The 17,494-nt window shown below is 41.1% G+C and overlaps 1 protein-coding gene across 4 annotated transcripts in view; it reads right to left on the bottom strand.

The window, feature by feature from the left end:
• Positions 1-16,087, bottom strand: part of TSHZ2 (teashirt zinc finger homeobox 2) — a 223,504-nt gene extending 207,417 nt beyond the window's left edge. For all 4 annotated transcript variants that reach the window (XM_054173362.1, XM_054173364.1, XM_054173363.1 and 1 more), the window contains exon 1: positions 15,861-16,087. In XM_054173362.1, the coding sequence (XP_054029337.1) occupies positions 15,861-15,900 (40 nt within the window). In that variant the 5' untranslated portion in view covers positions 15,901-16,087. The remainder of the gene's footprint in view (positions 1-15,860) is intronic.
• Between the last annotated feature and the right edge of the window lie 1,407 nt (positions 16,088-17,494).

Below are 17,494 nucleotides of genomic sequence, written 5' to 3'. Positions count from 1 at the left end.
ACATGTTTCTAAAATTACTGTGACCACTCGCACCGATGGGATGCCTGTGCACGCTGGCAGCACCACGGCGCCCCACTACCAGGCGTTCACCCCACAGGTGATGTAGATTGTGATAACCACGTGCACAGATACAGCAAATAAACAGCAGGATTTCCCCCCCCCCCTTAGCATGGACCTCAAGCTTTTGCTTTTGAAAAATTGCTCACTTATGTCTTATGATGCATTTTCAGCTAACGGGCAGAGAGAGAGGCAATTAAATTTAACAGAAACCAGGGTTCCCAAATGAAGATGCAATTTTTGAAGCCACAATTTCTGTTAGATTTTTTTACCTTTATGTATGTTTTATGTGGCAAAGGGTCACAGAACAGATTAAGCAGCATCTGCACAGAAAAGCTGAAGGAAGTTAAAGGACATGAATGAATTCACTTCAGAAGCCAAATGAAGTTTTGAGTCACTGATGACTCAGGTAAAACTCCAACTTAATACAATATCTCCAAAATACAACCTCTTCTAGAAAATGCAATAATAATCAACTAGCCAAATACACTCAGAAGAGAAAAGGGAAATTCCAAGTACAAGTACAAAAATGAATCATTATTCTGATAATGTTGTTGTTATTATTTTTGCAGATGAATCTGAAAGTTCTTAGGACTCAGTTAAGTTACCATAGCCAAGAAAGACAAAAAACAAACCCAGGGCAGATACTTTCTGCCTAGGCACCATGGTGATGGGCACATTAGAACTGAGGTAGATTAGACAGATGAACTAGACAGACACATCTCACTGTCCTCCAGTGCACTCCTTTGTTTGACAGCCTGGAAAATGTCAACATTCCTAGGATTAAATGAAAATAGAGAATTGCATGTTTGCTGTAAAGTATACACATAACTTTGCTATGTCATTTTCCCTTTGTTAAAATAAACCAGGGTCCAACCATGTCCTCCTTGAGTGACCTAAAGCCCAACAAGGTAAATGAAAGTGTAACCAAGATGCAACTAACTGAAAGCCCTTCGTTTGCTACCCTTTTACCCCGGGATATTAGTGGAGTGATACGACCCACAAACACACTTTGATATATTATTTTTTCTTGAGCTCAACACTAAGAATGCTAAATTTCCCATCTTGATTTCTGTCTTGATACCGTATTTATTTCCTTTATGACTTCCAGCTACTTTACCTTTATGGGCTGGTCAAACAATTTTTGTTATGTGGTGCCTTTTCCCCTCACTTTGTTCTTCAAGAAAGTAAAAGTAAACAAATGTTTTGGATAAAAAAAGCAAAGAACAACAACAACTGAAGCGATTCTCCCCAGAGGTTTCTTGTCCAGGTTGCAGACATATTGGTGTGGCTTTTGCTTCAGCTCACAGCAAAACACATGCATACACAATGACACACGGTTAGCACTCTTGTTCACATTCAGCAGCTCCATTTTTTCCCCTAGTGCGCAAGCACAGAGCTGGATTTGGCAGTAAGCACTTTGGCAATCTAAGAGCCGAATCCTGCTCTTGCCCACTCTAGCTTTGACAGTAGTGCTGGCTGCAGCCTGGGGAGCTGTACAACATCCCGGTGGTGTCGGGGAGAACAGAATCCAGCTCCTTGTGACAGTTTTCCCCACACAACATCACAATCAGCCAAACACATTTGTAATCTACTGCAGCTGGTGTTTCTATAATTGATAGAGATATAAAAGCCCTTTTTGCTAAAGTTGTACTTTTGTATTTTTTTTTTTCCTTGGGGGAGTTGTGAGAAAGCAGCTACAAAAAGCAAGCTTTAAATTTCAGATAATGCAGCTCCCTTTAGAATCCCAAGCTTAAAGCAAGTAGTTACGAGTTTTAGCAATGCAAAAAAACGGAGCTAAAAACAAACATTTATTTTACTTGACGTAGCAAAACAGTGGATTAAAAAGTTAAATCAATGTGCCGTCTGAATGGTTCCTGCTGTAGCTGCAATTTCAAATGAAATAAGAATGTTATAAAAACTCCTGCATATTAGGCACATTTGGAAACGTCTCCTTGTAACTGTTCTTTAAGTGTTCTGTCTATGAGCACTAACAGGTCACTGCACAGGAAATGCAAAAATATGTTACATTTTAATCAGGGTATATAAAACACTGTCTAGAATGTTACATTGCCCTTGGGAATCTGCAGTAAGTAGGGGAACTTTTACAAAGTCCAGGTCACTCTCCCCATTACATCACTGTAAAGAAAATTATTAGGTTAAATTGTATAGATGTCGTATATTAGAACTTTCCCAATTGTAGGATGCTGGCTAAGAGATGCTTATTTCCTTGGAGAAACCCATAGTCATACCCTTGTACAGACTTTGTATCCTGAAAATAGGGCATTTTACATGAATCAAAATGTTTTCAAACAATTATAACAAAAGAGGACAAATATAAAAATGAGCCTGTTCATATATTTACTCTGACAACAAATTTCAGCACTTTACCTTAATGCACACATAAGGAAGAAACAAAATAATAAAAAATTAGAAACCTGGCTGGCTATACCTCATAGGTGATAAAAACTGAAAGAAAGCATTTAAGCAGAGATGCTTGGAAATGATTAAGGTAAAATGTCCCTAAATCAAAGAAGTGGAAATCCAACTGTTGGTGGTATCACAACATCCCTCTGCTCCCCCTGCAAATATTTCTCAAAATGATTTACCTCTGCTTAGCACGAATCACAAGTTTATGCAAAGTCTAAGAAACTCACAGAAACAACAAAAGAGCAATGCCAGGATGAGTATTTTCTGGATTAACATTCACAGGATTTTAGTTATTGAATGTGCTAATAGTGGAGGTGACACAAAACTACAGCATCCTGAAGGCCAACGTGCTCTTCTCTAGCCGATTCTAGTTCAAGTTTTGTCACTGTCTTCCAGATAGAAAGATTCTGTTTCTGTGAAAAAAATCTCTCTTGGGGCAGCAAATGAAACAAAATAAAAAACCCTGCCCCAAGTAAAACCAATGTCAGAGATGCAAGGGACCAGATCCTGCTGAGCTAAATGGCAGTTGCTCACACAGCGACACAGGGATCAGCCCACTGCAATTTGCATGTTGTGGCATGAGAAGAGATCTCAGACTAACAGGCCCTTTTTATCTAAACAGATATCTGTGGTTGAAACTCCTGGCATTATTCTCTGTATTTTCTCCTCACTGCTTGCTTTTGTACAGCTACCTAACTGCCAGTAATTTCCACGTTTTGTTCCAGCCTACCCTCTTCCCGGGACCTTGTGCCACCCCAGCCTGCTGACCAGGCAGCTCCTCACACCTATCTTCTCTATGCTATTGTACATTCTATATGGCTTCCACCAACCTCTCAGTGTGCTGCCTGCTCTCCTCAACAACTCTCTTCAGCCAAGGTGTGGCCCCAAGCTCGATGCCCACCACTCCTCCGGACTCTAGCAGGAAATTAGGGTTTCCTTCATTTCGATGGTCCTCATGGACACTGCTGAACTGCCCGCACAGTGCCTTGGGGGCTGCCTCCACAATGACACCACCACTTAACTGACAAGGGGCTCAGCTCTGGCAAGTTTTAAGTGAATTTTTCTACCTTTTTCTCACAAAAAGACATCCCCTGAGGCTGAGTACCCACCTGGGGAGTGCCAGGCTGCACCCCAATGAAGCCTGGAGGCTCCTCACTCTCTGTGCTCCCACACAATCCCAGTAGCAAGCAGTCCTACACACATTACCTTCCTTCTATATGAAGCATATTAATTTCCTGCACACATCTGTCCCCTGCCTGCGATGAAGCCAGGGACTAGTCAGGCTTTTGAAAAAGCAGGCAAAGACACCTAGGAACCATGTATGTGGAGCCACACTTATCTCTACCCAGGCCTTAACCTAGAGAGAAACTGTTGGATGCATACACTGCAAAAGCTAATGCTGGGTATCATGTTCTATACTGACCAGGCAGCAGAGTCAAGTGTACATTTTTAGCACCATTTTCAATGGACATTTGACAATTTTATGCTCTCTTCTGTCTTTGCCCCTGCTTGTCCATGCTCTGCTCCCTAAATTTCCCTGCTTCCCATTTCAGAGCCCATACTCTAGCTAAGCACACAAGACTGACCATTTCCTCATTCTCCTTTTACTGTTTAGACCCATTGCTGTCCCTGCAGCAGGGAACACAATTGTCCTACTTATTCCCAGCTAAAACATATTTTAGGGGAATGTAATCGAAAAAGAGAAACTAAGAACAGAGCATGTGCGGTGGAGATGGCACATTGGAGAATGCTGTGTCACCTTCTAAAAATTCTTTGGCAACGACAACTTTTAGACTTTGTAAGTCAGACAAATTTGGGCGGATTTTCTCAGAGAAAGCAGAAGATATCTCTGAAAAATGTTCGCGTCACTGCCAGAAAGCACAGTGGTCCCACAGCTTTGAAATAAACCCTGATGTACATCTTTTCATTTTTTGCCAAATAACATCCTACCCTAAATTAAAGGAAGAATATTTTAAGAAAGGAAACACAGATTTTGATAATGGAAATTATTGTTTTGAGCAGCTCAGAACCAGAAACATGGGAACCAGAAGAAATCAAACGTCTCAACAGAAAAGCCCAAGCAACCTGGACTATAGGAACAGTTGTCCCCAAAATCTAGATGATATTGTTGCCATGCCCCTGGCTCTGCAGCATCTATACAACACTGCTCTCAAGGCCTCCACTGGTTCAGGATCTTCTCTGGTTTTTTCCCCCTTTTTCATTGTCACATAGCTGAACTTTTAGCCAGGCATATAAAGGTGCTGAGCCCTGGGTATCAATGTTGGCTGCTTGTTCTGTCCCATCCACAGCATGATGCCTCTCCTGTTAAAATAATCATCTGGCTAGAGGGATCATCAGACAAAGCAAACAAAATAAATCCATAATTCTGAACACAGAAAAGGTTGATGGCTTGTTTGGTGTTATTTGAGCTGTTTGTTTCTTTGTTTGTTTTTTTCTGATGCACAAGACAATAACTGTTCAAGGCTACAAAACTCAGGCCTCAGCCCCGGATTCATTCAGAGGGGCCCTTGGCCATGAATTTCAGCACAGATTAAAAAATTCATAGAAACTCCTTTTTAATCATCAAGTATTCAGCTTCTCATTACTGACATATGCTTTAATGATGTGCCCTTAAACTTTGGTCTAGTTTTAAAAATACAATTTGCTCAAATTCAATAAAAAACCTAGAGCTCTACAATGGGGCCCCATAATTTTGCTCAAGTGCTTTTTCAGTTCTAAGGTGTGTTTGAAAGGAGTTTGCTATGTCAGGTGACGTTTTGTTAGCTTTTGACAAGAGAAAATGTTTAATACCCTCATTTTTCCCCTGCTCTGAATATTAGTTTAATTGTCACAAATAATTAAATGCTTACGAGCAAAAGACATCTTCAGACATTTTGACAATACATATTAAGTGATGCTTTAAGGGAAATCTGCACAGATCGGGTTTTATTTGTTATGCTAAATGATGATGCATTCTGATTGCATTTGCTCCTTATTTGTGTGTGCAACAGGAGATGTTCTGTAAGGAATAAAATGACAGTATCTGACAAGCTAGGAAATGTCTGGGCAAGGATACAGGATAAGGAACCCTAAAAGGGCATTGTTTATGAAGGGGCAATGGGATAGAGACACTCCCTTCAATCTAAGGCAATGAAAGGTGCCAACAACTAAATTATAGTTAATAACAGTTAAAAAATAAACATAAATTATGTATACAAGTCTCAAGCTCAAGGACTTTGGACCACTGAAAATATATATTATTATATCAATTATCAAAGAGAGACAAATTTCCATCCTGGGAATTTGCATGTGAACTCTAATAACCTACTATTCAGAAATAGAGGCAAGCATTAATTTCCACATGAAAAGGAGCCATGGGAGAGCTTCCCAAGTCCCCAGCTTCAGAGAAGAAAGCCCTACCTGGTGCTTCAGCACCAAATGATCTTGCCTCTGTTCAAGAGGGTAGCAGGTGGTCTCCTAGGTATGGCAGATTAGCCCTGTATTACCTAAGATTTATTCTGAGTTCCTGTCAATATAATGGCTGAAATGACCATTCCTGAAAGGTAATATGGTGTGAAAATAAACATAAACAATCCTTAATGAATCCATAGGCTATTACTTGCAGCATATTTCTTCTATAGGCAATACATATATCTCCACTTTAGAAAAACAACACTGCCCTTGATCGAGGCTTAACAATTCCAGTTTACACAAGAGAGGGAACTGAGGAAGGTCCATGGGAACTGCGTGGTGCTAAAGGCTTTTGAAAATTCAAGTCTCTCTTTAGATGCCCATGTAAGGATTTAGATTCTTAAAGTTAGAAGCCGACTTACAAAAATCAGAGTCTCAAACTCTATTACCAGAGATTTCCAACGACCTCTGGCAGTCTGAGTGGAGGAAAAATGTGTATGTTCTGTTTAGTTCCAATTAAACCAGGCTTTTCATATTTCTCATTATACACTGTCAGAAGAACAAAGCTAGATCCCAGGTCTGACAGTGAAATATAGAACAGTGTATCAGGGAATGGTGACCATAAACAAGTCCTCTGGTCCTGAAGCTTATCACTGACCAAAAACACACCTAAGGATAATTGAGGAAAGGTTAAAAACTTAAACTATTCTGCCTAAAACTATTGTCTTGTAAAGCTCCTTTGGCTCGTTAACAAAGCTCTGCTTTCTCTCACTGGGAGTCCTCCCACTTTAGGGAGCTCCTGGATATTAGCGAAGTATCACCTCCTCTGCTACGGGGAGTTGCACAGAAGGGATGTAACAGCCTTTCCAGCTCCTCTCCAGTGTCAGCTCCCCAGTGTCCCTGCTGGGCTGCTCTCTCTTCTCACTCCAGCAGCATGCAGATGCCTTGAGCCTCCATCCCAGCTTTTTCTCCTGGACGTGCATTGACAATAGAACTGTGATCTAGTACCTGCAGCAGGGAATTAGGAGCAGATGCTATTTGACCTTGAGCAAAGCAGCTAATACCTCTTGGCTTCAGTTTGCCTTTCTGTAAAATGGGGGAAAATACTCTACTTCACTGAGTTATTCTGAGGAGTACCTAACATTAGTAAGAAATCCTTGGAAGAAAGGTGCTAAGTATGAAGAAATACTACCCCACTTCCTAACAAAGCACACATATATGAGTAAGAACCATGCAGCCAATCAAAAGCACTAGAAAGCTTTCAATTTTTTTTAGCATTTAATGCTACAGATGATCAACACAAGTACTTAGCTTCTTTCTCCTTTCACATGTTAATCCTACTTGTACTATGCTTATAAATGCTGTGACATGGCTGAAATAGGAAACAAAACCAAAATTTTGGTGGACCAATGTACCAGCTAGTATAAGGTTATGTTTCTTCAGTACAAAACTGTACATCATGAAAGATGTCTTCTGTGACATCCAGTCAGTCTCTGGGAGTAAACAAGTTCTTCCTGTATGTGCAAAGACAATTGCAGGACCCACGGATTGTTGTGTTGATTCCCAGTGTAACCTACACAAAATTATTTATATGTGGAAAATTCAGAGCAGAATCTTTCAACAACAACGATTAAAAATTACTTCTGTCCACGTGGAGGGTGAGTGATAGAAATAGGCTTCTTGTCTACACATACGAAACTGCACCAATGTGCAGATTTTCATTCCAATCTCCTGCTTAGGCAGAGTGTAACTAGGAAAAAAAAACAACCTTGCTTGTTGAGGTATTCCAGAGAATTTAATTATTTTCATTAAAGCCAGGAACTGTGTGCTGCCCTTTTTTCAAGAGAAATTCTGCACTGAATCCACATAAACATACCAAATATCACTTCAGTAAAGTTGTTTTGGGAATATATAACAGCATTTTTTAAGTTATGAAAGCAATATTGAATGAGATTTACTACAATTTAAGATAAGTGGGCCTTAATTTTATATGAACAGAGAGACTGAAAACGCAGCCAGAAAGAGTTCTGATTATATTGTGCTGGAATATTAGGCCTTGTGCAAAATTGCCCCTTTTCTCTTTTACATGCATAAAAACAAGCACAACAGGCTTTTCAATTAAACGAGTCTTTTGAGAGGCAAGCAGGAAGAGCCAGAAAGCTTCTTAAAACTTTATTGCTTTTTATCTTTGTCAGGTAGGGATGTGTATTAAAAATGACCTGTTTTCAGTGCATAGTCCTTCCTGCAAGTTTTTAATTCCTGTTGACTTATCGATTTTAAGGGTTCCCCAAGGTGGTAATGGAGGGGTTGATCTGGATTAGTTTTCCCCATATACTCAGTAGTTTTTCTTTTCTATAACCATCTAGAGCTAAGGATGCCTCCCATAGTCTCTTTAGCATCGTGACTAACTTTAATGAGCCCCAGTATCATTAGATGATAGCAGTTTACAGAAAACAGGGAGAAAAGACACAGAAAGGAAGAAGATACAGCTATAATAGATACAAGCCGTGGAGATGAAAGAAAGAAGTCAGCATCTCATTTGCATCAATACAATAAAAATACAGCATTAATGTTGCCAGTTGTAGTTTTTCTTTTCTTCAATAAACTTGAACCTGATTATATCTGGAAAAAAAGAAACAAAAAGTAGGCTGTGCATTCCTCGTAGGTCTTGCAAGTGTTTAGACTTTAAAGAACAGCCACTGGCTATTAACTTTCTAGATTTAACTGCCACTAACAACAATCTCCACAAAACTTCAATTGAATCCACTCCTCAAGAACTGATGGTCTGATCTCTTAACTGCTTTGTTTATAGCAGTACGAATTCAGAGCTACTATTCACACAACTCCACTTCATCATTATGTTACGTATTTTGTTTACTGGTATTATGTGTGTGTGCACATATAATTATATATGCAGACACATGCCAGCTCATCATCAGAATCAGCCAAAAGATTTATTATTGCTAACCTTGTTTATTCAAAAATCACGAAGCACAACCTCGAAAATCATAAAACTAGCTGAAAATTATGAGACGTTAGAAGAGACGTTAGAAACAGTCACTTTGAGAATCATAGCATTTTTCTTCTGGCACAAAAATTTCTAGACTGCATCTTTTCAAGTTCCTTAGTTCTCCACATCAGGGAGTTCAAAATAAATTTTCTTTTAAAAATGCATATTGGGCACTTGCACAATGTCACCAGAGTCCAGGAACTGGGGGTTTAAAGAAAATAAACAGTAACAAAGGACTTACAGTGCCCACAACTAACATCACAAGAGTTTTAACATTTCGGCAAATATTGGCGGAATACTTTAAAACTGTTCTAAGCAACTGAGCTTCCCAGTTACTGTCAATAAGAATGGTGCCTGCCTCTCCAAGGCAGGTGCTTGTCTCTCCATTTTGCAGGTATGTATGTGTGCATACCTGAAGAGGATCTGTTTCCAATACATTTAGGACTGTTTGTTCTATTTAACTGTGGAATTTCACCAATACTTGGGGCCATCAGGTGCTGCACATTATAAACTATGTATTTTTCACAATCGAATCCTGTCATTTTGAAGCTATTGTTGTGACTTTCTTTTTCCTAGGGCAAAGGCTGAAAACATTTCTTTTGAGGAAACAAAGATTCTCTTCATTTTTCTAAATGGAACACTTAATGCAACACTCAGATCATAAGACCAGTTTTTCCACTTCTTTTTGCCTGAAAAACCTCTCAAGGTAACGGACAGAAAGCCAGAAACAGTTAAAGAGGGATGTGTAAATCTACTGGGAAACAGTGTGCTTCCATGATGTGTTTCTCCTTGAAACCTTTAAAAACACACAGTTCACTGTCAAGGCATTTTTGATTTTCAGAAGACACTATTATAACATGGTAAATATTACTCAGGGCCAACATCCAGCTGCATCAAGTGAGAGGTAACCTTAATGATAAAGAACTGATTTTCATCCCTAAAAGTACACGGAACTTTTAGATTTCCAATTTGCAGAACCATCCTCATGCACCGAGAGCTGCTGCTTGTGTGTACAACATTAACACTGCACACTGCAAAAGGATCCTTTAAAAGACCATAATCACCTACAGGTACCAAGAAACAGTGTGCGATAATTAGCACAGAGAATGGAAATGTGTTTGAGAAGCAAAGCTAGCTGAGCAAGCAAAATATCTCAGTCATACAGACTTCAGAAAGAATAGCATGTACTACACAAGGTACAGGCAGAACTCTCCCTCGATTTAAAGCTTAATGGAAGAATCTGGTCCCTCGTCAGAGGCAAAACATTAATAAAGAAACATGTACATTTGATTTGGTAGCTAAACGGCCCCCTCTCTTACATAGGCAATCTTTACACAAGCCAGTTACCCATTGAAGCAAAGTGCTGAGTAAGAGCTGCAGAACTGGACCCACTCTCATGTAAATTATTGTAATTAAATAGGTAATGAAAAATCACTGCTCTTGCACAAATGAAATGTAAGACTTCAGCTGAGAGTGTAATGTGTTTCCAGTTGACTCCTATATCAGATTCGGAGACAGATGAAAATGTCTCTCTGCTTGCATGAGCACGCTTTAGAGTTAAAACTTCACAAATATTTTCGTTTTACAGAGAGGAGGGAAAAACAAAGGCTTATTTTAGCAGTAAAGTCAGTAGGATCTCCCTTTTTTAAGGCATAATATGGTACACACATGCCGCAACCTGAGAGGTATTAAATGGAATTTGAATAATATTCTTTCACGTTTGCTAATAATACGTCATCCAGTAGAAGAACCAGGCCTTGTTCTTCCCTCCACTAGCTGACATGATATTTTTTTTTTACATTTGAGCTCTTAAGATCTGCACAATAGCTTAACACAATAAGTGTTTAGCCTCTGGTTCCAACTGTAATTGATAGAGTACAGTTCCATTCCCTCTGCTGCTGCTAAGTTGGGAATTGCAGCCACAGCAACTGACAGCTTTTTTTTTTCTCTTTCTTTCTTTTTTTTTTTTCTTCCCTGTGAGTCTGGAGTTGCTCTCTGGGAGTGATGTCCTCATCGGCATGGGAAGTAAAATGATGGGAGAAAGGCTCATCCTGGCCTTCCGCTACAGAGGAACTCCAGGGACCTCTTCCAGGGGAAAGAGTTACTTGAGGTGGGTGCTACTAATGAGAACAAAATTCAGGAGGAGAAAACTCTGATATACCAAATCCTGCCTTTATGAAGACAACGAGCTTTTCAATTAGACAGCACAGAAAAAGGGAGAGCATTTATGCAAAAGAATTTCTGACAATGAACATGTTTTTTAAAATGCTATAAAACGGTGCCATTTATTGATGGAAACATCTTTTATTTCACAGTCACAGGGGCTGACCTCTTGGTGAGTCCCACTCTTTCTATAGTGATAATGTATTGCGCTTTGATACTTGAGAGTAAAATTGATATAAGGAAACAGTAGTTAAAATGAACATGATTTCAATTGTCCCATTTAGGCTTGAGTTTTGACATGGAAAAAGATTACATAGCAGCTTCAGGCTTAGTAGCCAATTCCAGAATTTAATGCAAATGGTAACTAAATTTGGCACCTCTTTAGTTGCAAAAGTACCTATTTTGGAATATATTAAATTAACCAGGATTTTAAGGCTCCTCTTGTTTGTGAACACCTTGGCTTTTTTGTCATCTGTCAGCATCGTGAAGTGCACTGTAACTGAAAGGTTCTGAGGCATGAGCTATTTAGGTGGTTTTGATGTGCACTTGCTTTTCTGGAGGATGTTTAAACAAAGCAGTACTGCCTTTTCTACAGTTTCATTCAGTACAGCTTGCCTGGAACCTGCTTCTATTGCCCCTATAGTAAAGGACACAAATAGTACTCAAAAAGCCACAAAGCTCTTGGTTATTAATGTATGTATACATCGCTTCCTTTTATCACAAAAATATACCTACCAGACCTAGCTGGCCATTTCCTCTGTTCTTTGCAGAAGCAGAATTTCACTTTCTAAATATGCTTCTGTTTTAAATAACCTTTTATTACTAAGGTGCAAACTGCCGCTTTCCAGTACTGACTGCTAACAGTCTTCTGTTTGCTGCTCTATGAGGACTCTTCCAAAACCAAAACTGTGTTATTCTACACCTCCAATAAACAAAATAAATGTGACTGATATCTGTTTCTGTTGTACTTTTCCTGAGCTATGGTTCTTAGGTAGCCTACTGGAGCTGAGAGAGAAAGAGAGGAAGAAATACAGAATTGCAGCCGGAAAGGGCATTAAGTCCAGATTCCTCTTTGCAGGCTTTAAAAAAGCAAACTAGCAATTCATGATCACAAAATAAAATATGCACATTTAAACAAGCTGCAGGGGAAAGGAGAGTTTAATCCAGTGAAATTGTGTTTGAAAGCTATTTCATACCCCTAGGAATAAAATCTGAATAGCAATTCTGCTTTGCTCCCACCCTTTTTCCACCCTTCTGTTAATATATTACCATTTGTTATGGAATTGTTACAAGACTTCTACCCCAGAGGTGGCTGCATTTCATTGAAGGATGAAGTACTTTCTGGGCCTGAGTCTCTTCTTACTCACAGGAGCAGACAGTACTCCTTGCAACTTCACTGATGCTGCTAGTAAAGCTATTTACGATTTGCACCTGAGCAAGAGAAGAATTAGGCCCACAGCTTGTAAAGCCCTTTGTGATTCATTTGGGTGAAAGCTGCAGCACAAATGGGTTGTTTATCGTAAACAGAAGTATGATATTAAAACAGGCACTGATACAAAGAGCTGCAACTATCTCTGCTTCAAGCATTATCAAAATGGAAATGACGCCCTCAAAAAGGAATGACGATTCAGAAAAGATTCGGCCCTGGAAAGATCAAAATGCATTTGACAGAGTTTCGGTGTTGCTGTGAAATAAAGTGTCTTTTAAAGTGTAATCTGAGATCAAAAATCCCCATTATCAAACATAAAGAGTGCTCCATTTATCCAATTACACTACCTTGTTTCATTACAATGGTCTGTAATATATGTCTTAGGAATACAAGGCTTAAAATAAATAATAGAAAAGGACAAAATTGCCATGTATATTTCTCTAGGTAGATTTTCATCTAGCAGCAGGACTTCACTTCTGATTCACTCTCTGGTTTTCTCTAACCTTTACATTATTCATTAATCAAACTAGAAACCTGTTTTCAAAGTCAGTGCATGGTAGTAATTATTTACAGTTGTGCATAGTATTTAATTTTAAGCAATGACAAAAGCAGGCATGTCCAGAATCATAACTCTTATCATTTTTCTCCCGTTAGAGGTGAACTATCTAAAGAAGCTAAAAGTTACAAACTTCTCTTCAATATCTCTGCTGCCATCAAGACAAAACACAGTGCAACTGATACCTTTGAACTTGTACAACTTAAAATAAACAAAAGTGAAAATTAAGTAATATATAATGTATTAAGTCCTTTAAATAAAAGGAATAAGGAGCTTTGCTATCAGCCTTGATGAGCAATTAATTTCTTATTGCACAGTCTGTCTACTGTCACTTTGAGGTATTTTTCACCATACTAAACAGAACCTCAGTACTATCCCTGAAAATGAAAGTCAGTTTTAAGAACTATATACAACAGGCATGTCTGCTCTTTGAAGCCCCCTCTACCCCCCACAAACACACAAATACAACTTCAAAGGAGAAGAACTATCGCAAACGTACAAACCCACTTCAAATCGGCTATGCTGGATGAAACTGGACTGCATTTGCAGTGTTTTGCTCACCTGAAACAACATTGATCTGAGGACAAATACAATCAAAGAAATACACCACTGAAGAGCAATGCACATATTATAATGAGAATAAGGAAGGGGAGATCTAATGGTGGTCATTCAAATTTCTTCCTCATCATTAAGATGCTCAAAAATGCTGTAGTATTATGGATAAAAACATCTTACTGTAAGCTCAGGAGGGAAATCCCGGGAAACAACAGCCTGGGCTTTGCTCGCAAAAATTTACTTACTCTCTAGTCTGTGTTTCTGAAAAAGAACAGGGTGCTCCTTCTACAGAATTATACTAGACACATTCAAAGTGAGAATTCTACTTGGAAAACAAAATAAAATGAAGCCTCATACTCCTGATGGGGGGGGGGGGGGGGGGGGGGGGAGGAAAGAGCAGTTCTAGCACTGTCACTATGATGATCAGCATCCATGAAAAAAACAGCTATTTATCCTGCAAGTTGAAAACATTAATGCCTTATTCAGATACAGCCTCTTTGCGAATAAAACAATAATTGCAACTCATCAGAGAGTTCTTCCAAACACATCCATACATATATATATATATATGTGTGCATTTCTAGCTTAACTATTATTTATGGTTAAAGGGGATCTTTGCTTGCCAGGAATCACAGTAGCAACCTGCATAGGTACATTCATTGGTCACATCCCAAAAGACTCTGTCTGCATACCACTGTCCTACACCTATATGAATGTGGCAAAATATGCAAGTTTATAAAAGTTATGCATGTCCCAGTTTCTCTGAAATGACATTTACCTCTGAACAAATCTCAAGTGCTACTTGACAAAGTTTGAGTATGCCACTAAACTTGCCCATACATTCTGTCCCATATATAATATGCTAAACCTTGAAAATATTCAGAGGGGGAGGAAAAATCAGTAAACATTTTTTAAAGTCAAAACATAAAATAATAGTTTTCTTTGAAAACAGTCTGATGAAGGACACAAAGGGGGAAAAGGGAAGGAAAAAAAAAAAAAGAGGGAAAAAAACCCTGTCTACATTAAAAGCCAAACAAGATAATAATTGTGCATGTCTGGCTAAGAGAATCTAGAGGGCAAGCCTTACGTCATTGGCACTTGGGTTACCATGGTGAGTGATTTATTGATATATATCAAGAATGAATAGATCAAAGGCAGCAAGATGACAGGTGATCAATCAAATGTCAAATCAAAGCTGGCAATCAACTGGAAAGCTGATTTTTCAGTGGGTGGGTCTGGCAGAAGAAAAATGAACTTCCATATTGCGCTTCCCAGAAACAAAACCCCACCACACTATTAAAAAAAAATAAAAAGCAATTAAGCAGCCTGAAAGAAAACTCTTTGAAAAGATTTACTATACAGTCCCACTCATCTCTTTCTTTTTCTTGGCCCCCAAAAGAAAAAGAACACCCTTCAGACAACAAAACAAAACACTTCCAAAGTTGCAAACTATTTTCTTCTTTAGAAAATATAAAATAAAAGAAAAAAATTGCAAAACCACTTGGCATGTGCAAATCTATAAACTCGGCTACAAAACAAAAGAAGGATTTGATTTGAAAATGTGGATTGTCTTCTAACAGACAGAACGTTTCATTTTATTTCCTGTTGCAATTTTCACCACTGATGATCAAAGGCTGAACTTCCCCACCGGGTTCATCAGCAGAGACAGTCCCTGTACTATTTCAGGCATACTCAAGGCGCACACACACACACACACCCGCCAGCAATGCCACCAGAAACACGGCGAAATAAAAGATAAACCACACCGACCCACTTCGCGGAACACACGCTTTAAAAACAAAACCCACCAGGAAGGGGGGTGGGGTGGTAGAAATCAGAAAGAAGAGGGAAAAAATTAAAAAGACTAAAGCGGGAAGCAAAGGGGAGACTGTTTTCGGTTCGGTACGGGAAAGGGGCCGGGGGAGAAGGGGAGCCGAGTGAAAGAAAGTTGGGGGGAAAAGTTTAGCCAGGGCAGGATGTGAGCTCGGAGCGGGAGGCAGCGGCGACCGAGAGCGGTGGGAGCGGCGGGAGGGTGGAAGGGGACAGCCCATGTCAGAGTGAAGATCTTGGCAATAAGGAATGAAACTGGCTCCATAGAGTTACGGAGGGAAAGGGAGGGGGAGGGGGGATAAATAAATAAAGATCCAGCCCGGAAAAGCAAGGGTGACCCTAAATAATAATAAAGATGGGGGGTAGGATTGGAAGGAGCGGAGAGACAGAGGCTGTGTAAGTGGATGGCTTCTCCTTACCTGCAGCCCGTTTGGGTGCTTGCTGTTTCCTCCTTGGCATCGCTCTACTTTCTCCAATCTCACTTCTGTCCCCAGATCCGAGAGCCCTGAGACGCTCCTGAGTCGTGTTTCTCTGCCTCTGCCTCTCAGCTGCTTTCCCCAACACCCCCCTCAAGTCTCCCCTGCCCCCCCTCCTTTCCACTTCACTGATAGGAACCTGTTTGGTTTTTATTTTATTTTAGAGATCTATGTTTCTTTCTATCTCTCTCTTTTTTTTTTGGGTTTTTTTTTTTTTTTTTTAACTGTTGCAACACTTGCTTTGCTTTGATTCAAACATCCAAGCTCAGGAGCAAATGAAAGGCGCCCACAGTGCCAGAGAATGGCAATAAATAAATAACAAAATAGATACGTATATATTTAAAAGGCAGCACTGGAAAGACTGTGGGGCTGGCTGCTTCCTCCCTTTCCTCTCCTCTCCTCCTCCTCCTCGCAGAGCTGTATGGCGGAGCGGTGCCCGGGTGTGCGTGGTGTGTGTGTGCGTGCGTGTGTGTGCGCGGAGCGCTGCAGGTTCCGTGCTGTCAGATGCCAGGCGGTGAGTGATATGGGAGAGGACAGGGAGGCTTTGGATGGAAGGAAATCTGCGATTCACACGCACACACACTCGCACAGGCACACGCACACACACACAGAGACACACACACACACACACACACACAGGCAGGGCGAGGCGATGCCAGCAAACATCGATCCACTGAGCAAACTGAACATTAACAAACTCCTCCTCCGCGACCTGATGACAGGATGAAATTTACTCCGCGCAGACGGGCGGCAGAGCAGTTTATTAAAGAGACAGGGCGCGCCGGCCCCGGGCCCGCCGACACCTGGGCCGCTCCGCACCGCCCGCAGCGCCGCGACACCGCCGCTGCCCCCCGCGACACCGCCACCCGCGACACCGGTCCCCGCGCCGCCGCCCCCGCCCCCAGGCGCGACCACCCCCAGCCAGTTTGTCTCCCGAGGGGGGGCGCTGCGGGAGAGCGGCGGGAGGCGTGCGGGACCCCGCGGGTATGTCCCCGAGGGCGGGAAGGTTTCGTCCTTCGTCCTCGCTCCCTTGAGGAAAGCCGTTTTCACTGGAATAACGGGGAGTGGAGGCAATTCCCCAGGCGTGCGGGAGGGCTGCGGGAGGCCTCGGCTGTCGCTCCCGCCGGTTTGCAGCACCACCGGCTGGCGGCTGACATGCGAGGACTGTGTCCTCAGGTGTGAATGTCTGCGGGGGGCTCGGGGCTGGGGAAGGAGGCCCTTCCTCTCCTGCGCTCTTACCTTTAACCCTAACGGTTGACCCAGCGTTAGAAGCAGCAGGGGGAATCGGCGTGGTTGGGTGTGAATACAAAGTTTGGTGAAGTTCAGGTGAAACCGAAGGTTTCACTTCAGGCTCTTCTGTAATAGGAACGTGCTGCACCGCGGATGAGCAGAGGAGAGCAGGGTTAGGATGTGGGAGAGCAGGGTTTATGGCATGCTAAAATACCCTCTGCTCTCCAGACTCCCCCTGGCACTCACATACAGGGGGAATCGGAATCAGCTGTGTCCATCAGATGCTTCCGCACTCTCATGGCAAACCAAATCTATGTCCCATCCAACCACACAATGCTTCTCACCCT

The sequence above is a fragment of the Dryobates pubescens genome, chromosome 26, assembly GCF_014839835.1.
Source record: "Dryobates pubescens isolate bDryPub1 chromosome 26, bDryPub1.pri, whole genome shotgun sequence".
NCBI lineage: Eukaryota > Metazoa > Chordata > Aves > Piciformes > Picidae > Dryobates > Dryobates pubescens.
This window is presented reverse-complemented; position numbering and strand designations above follow the sequence as displayed.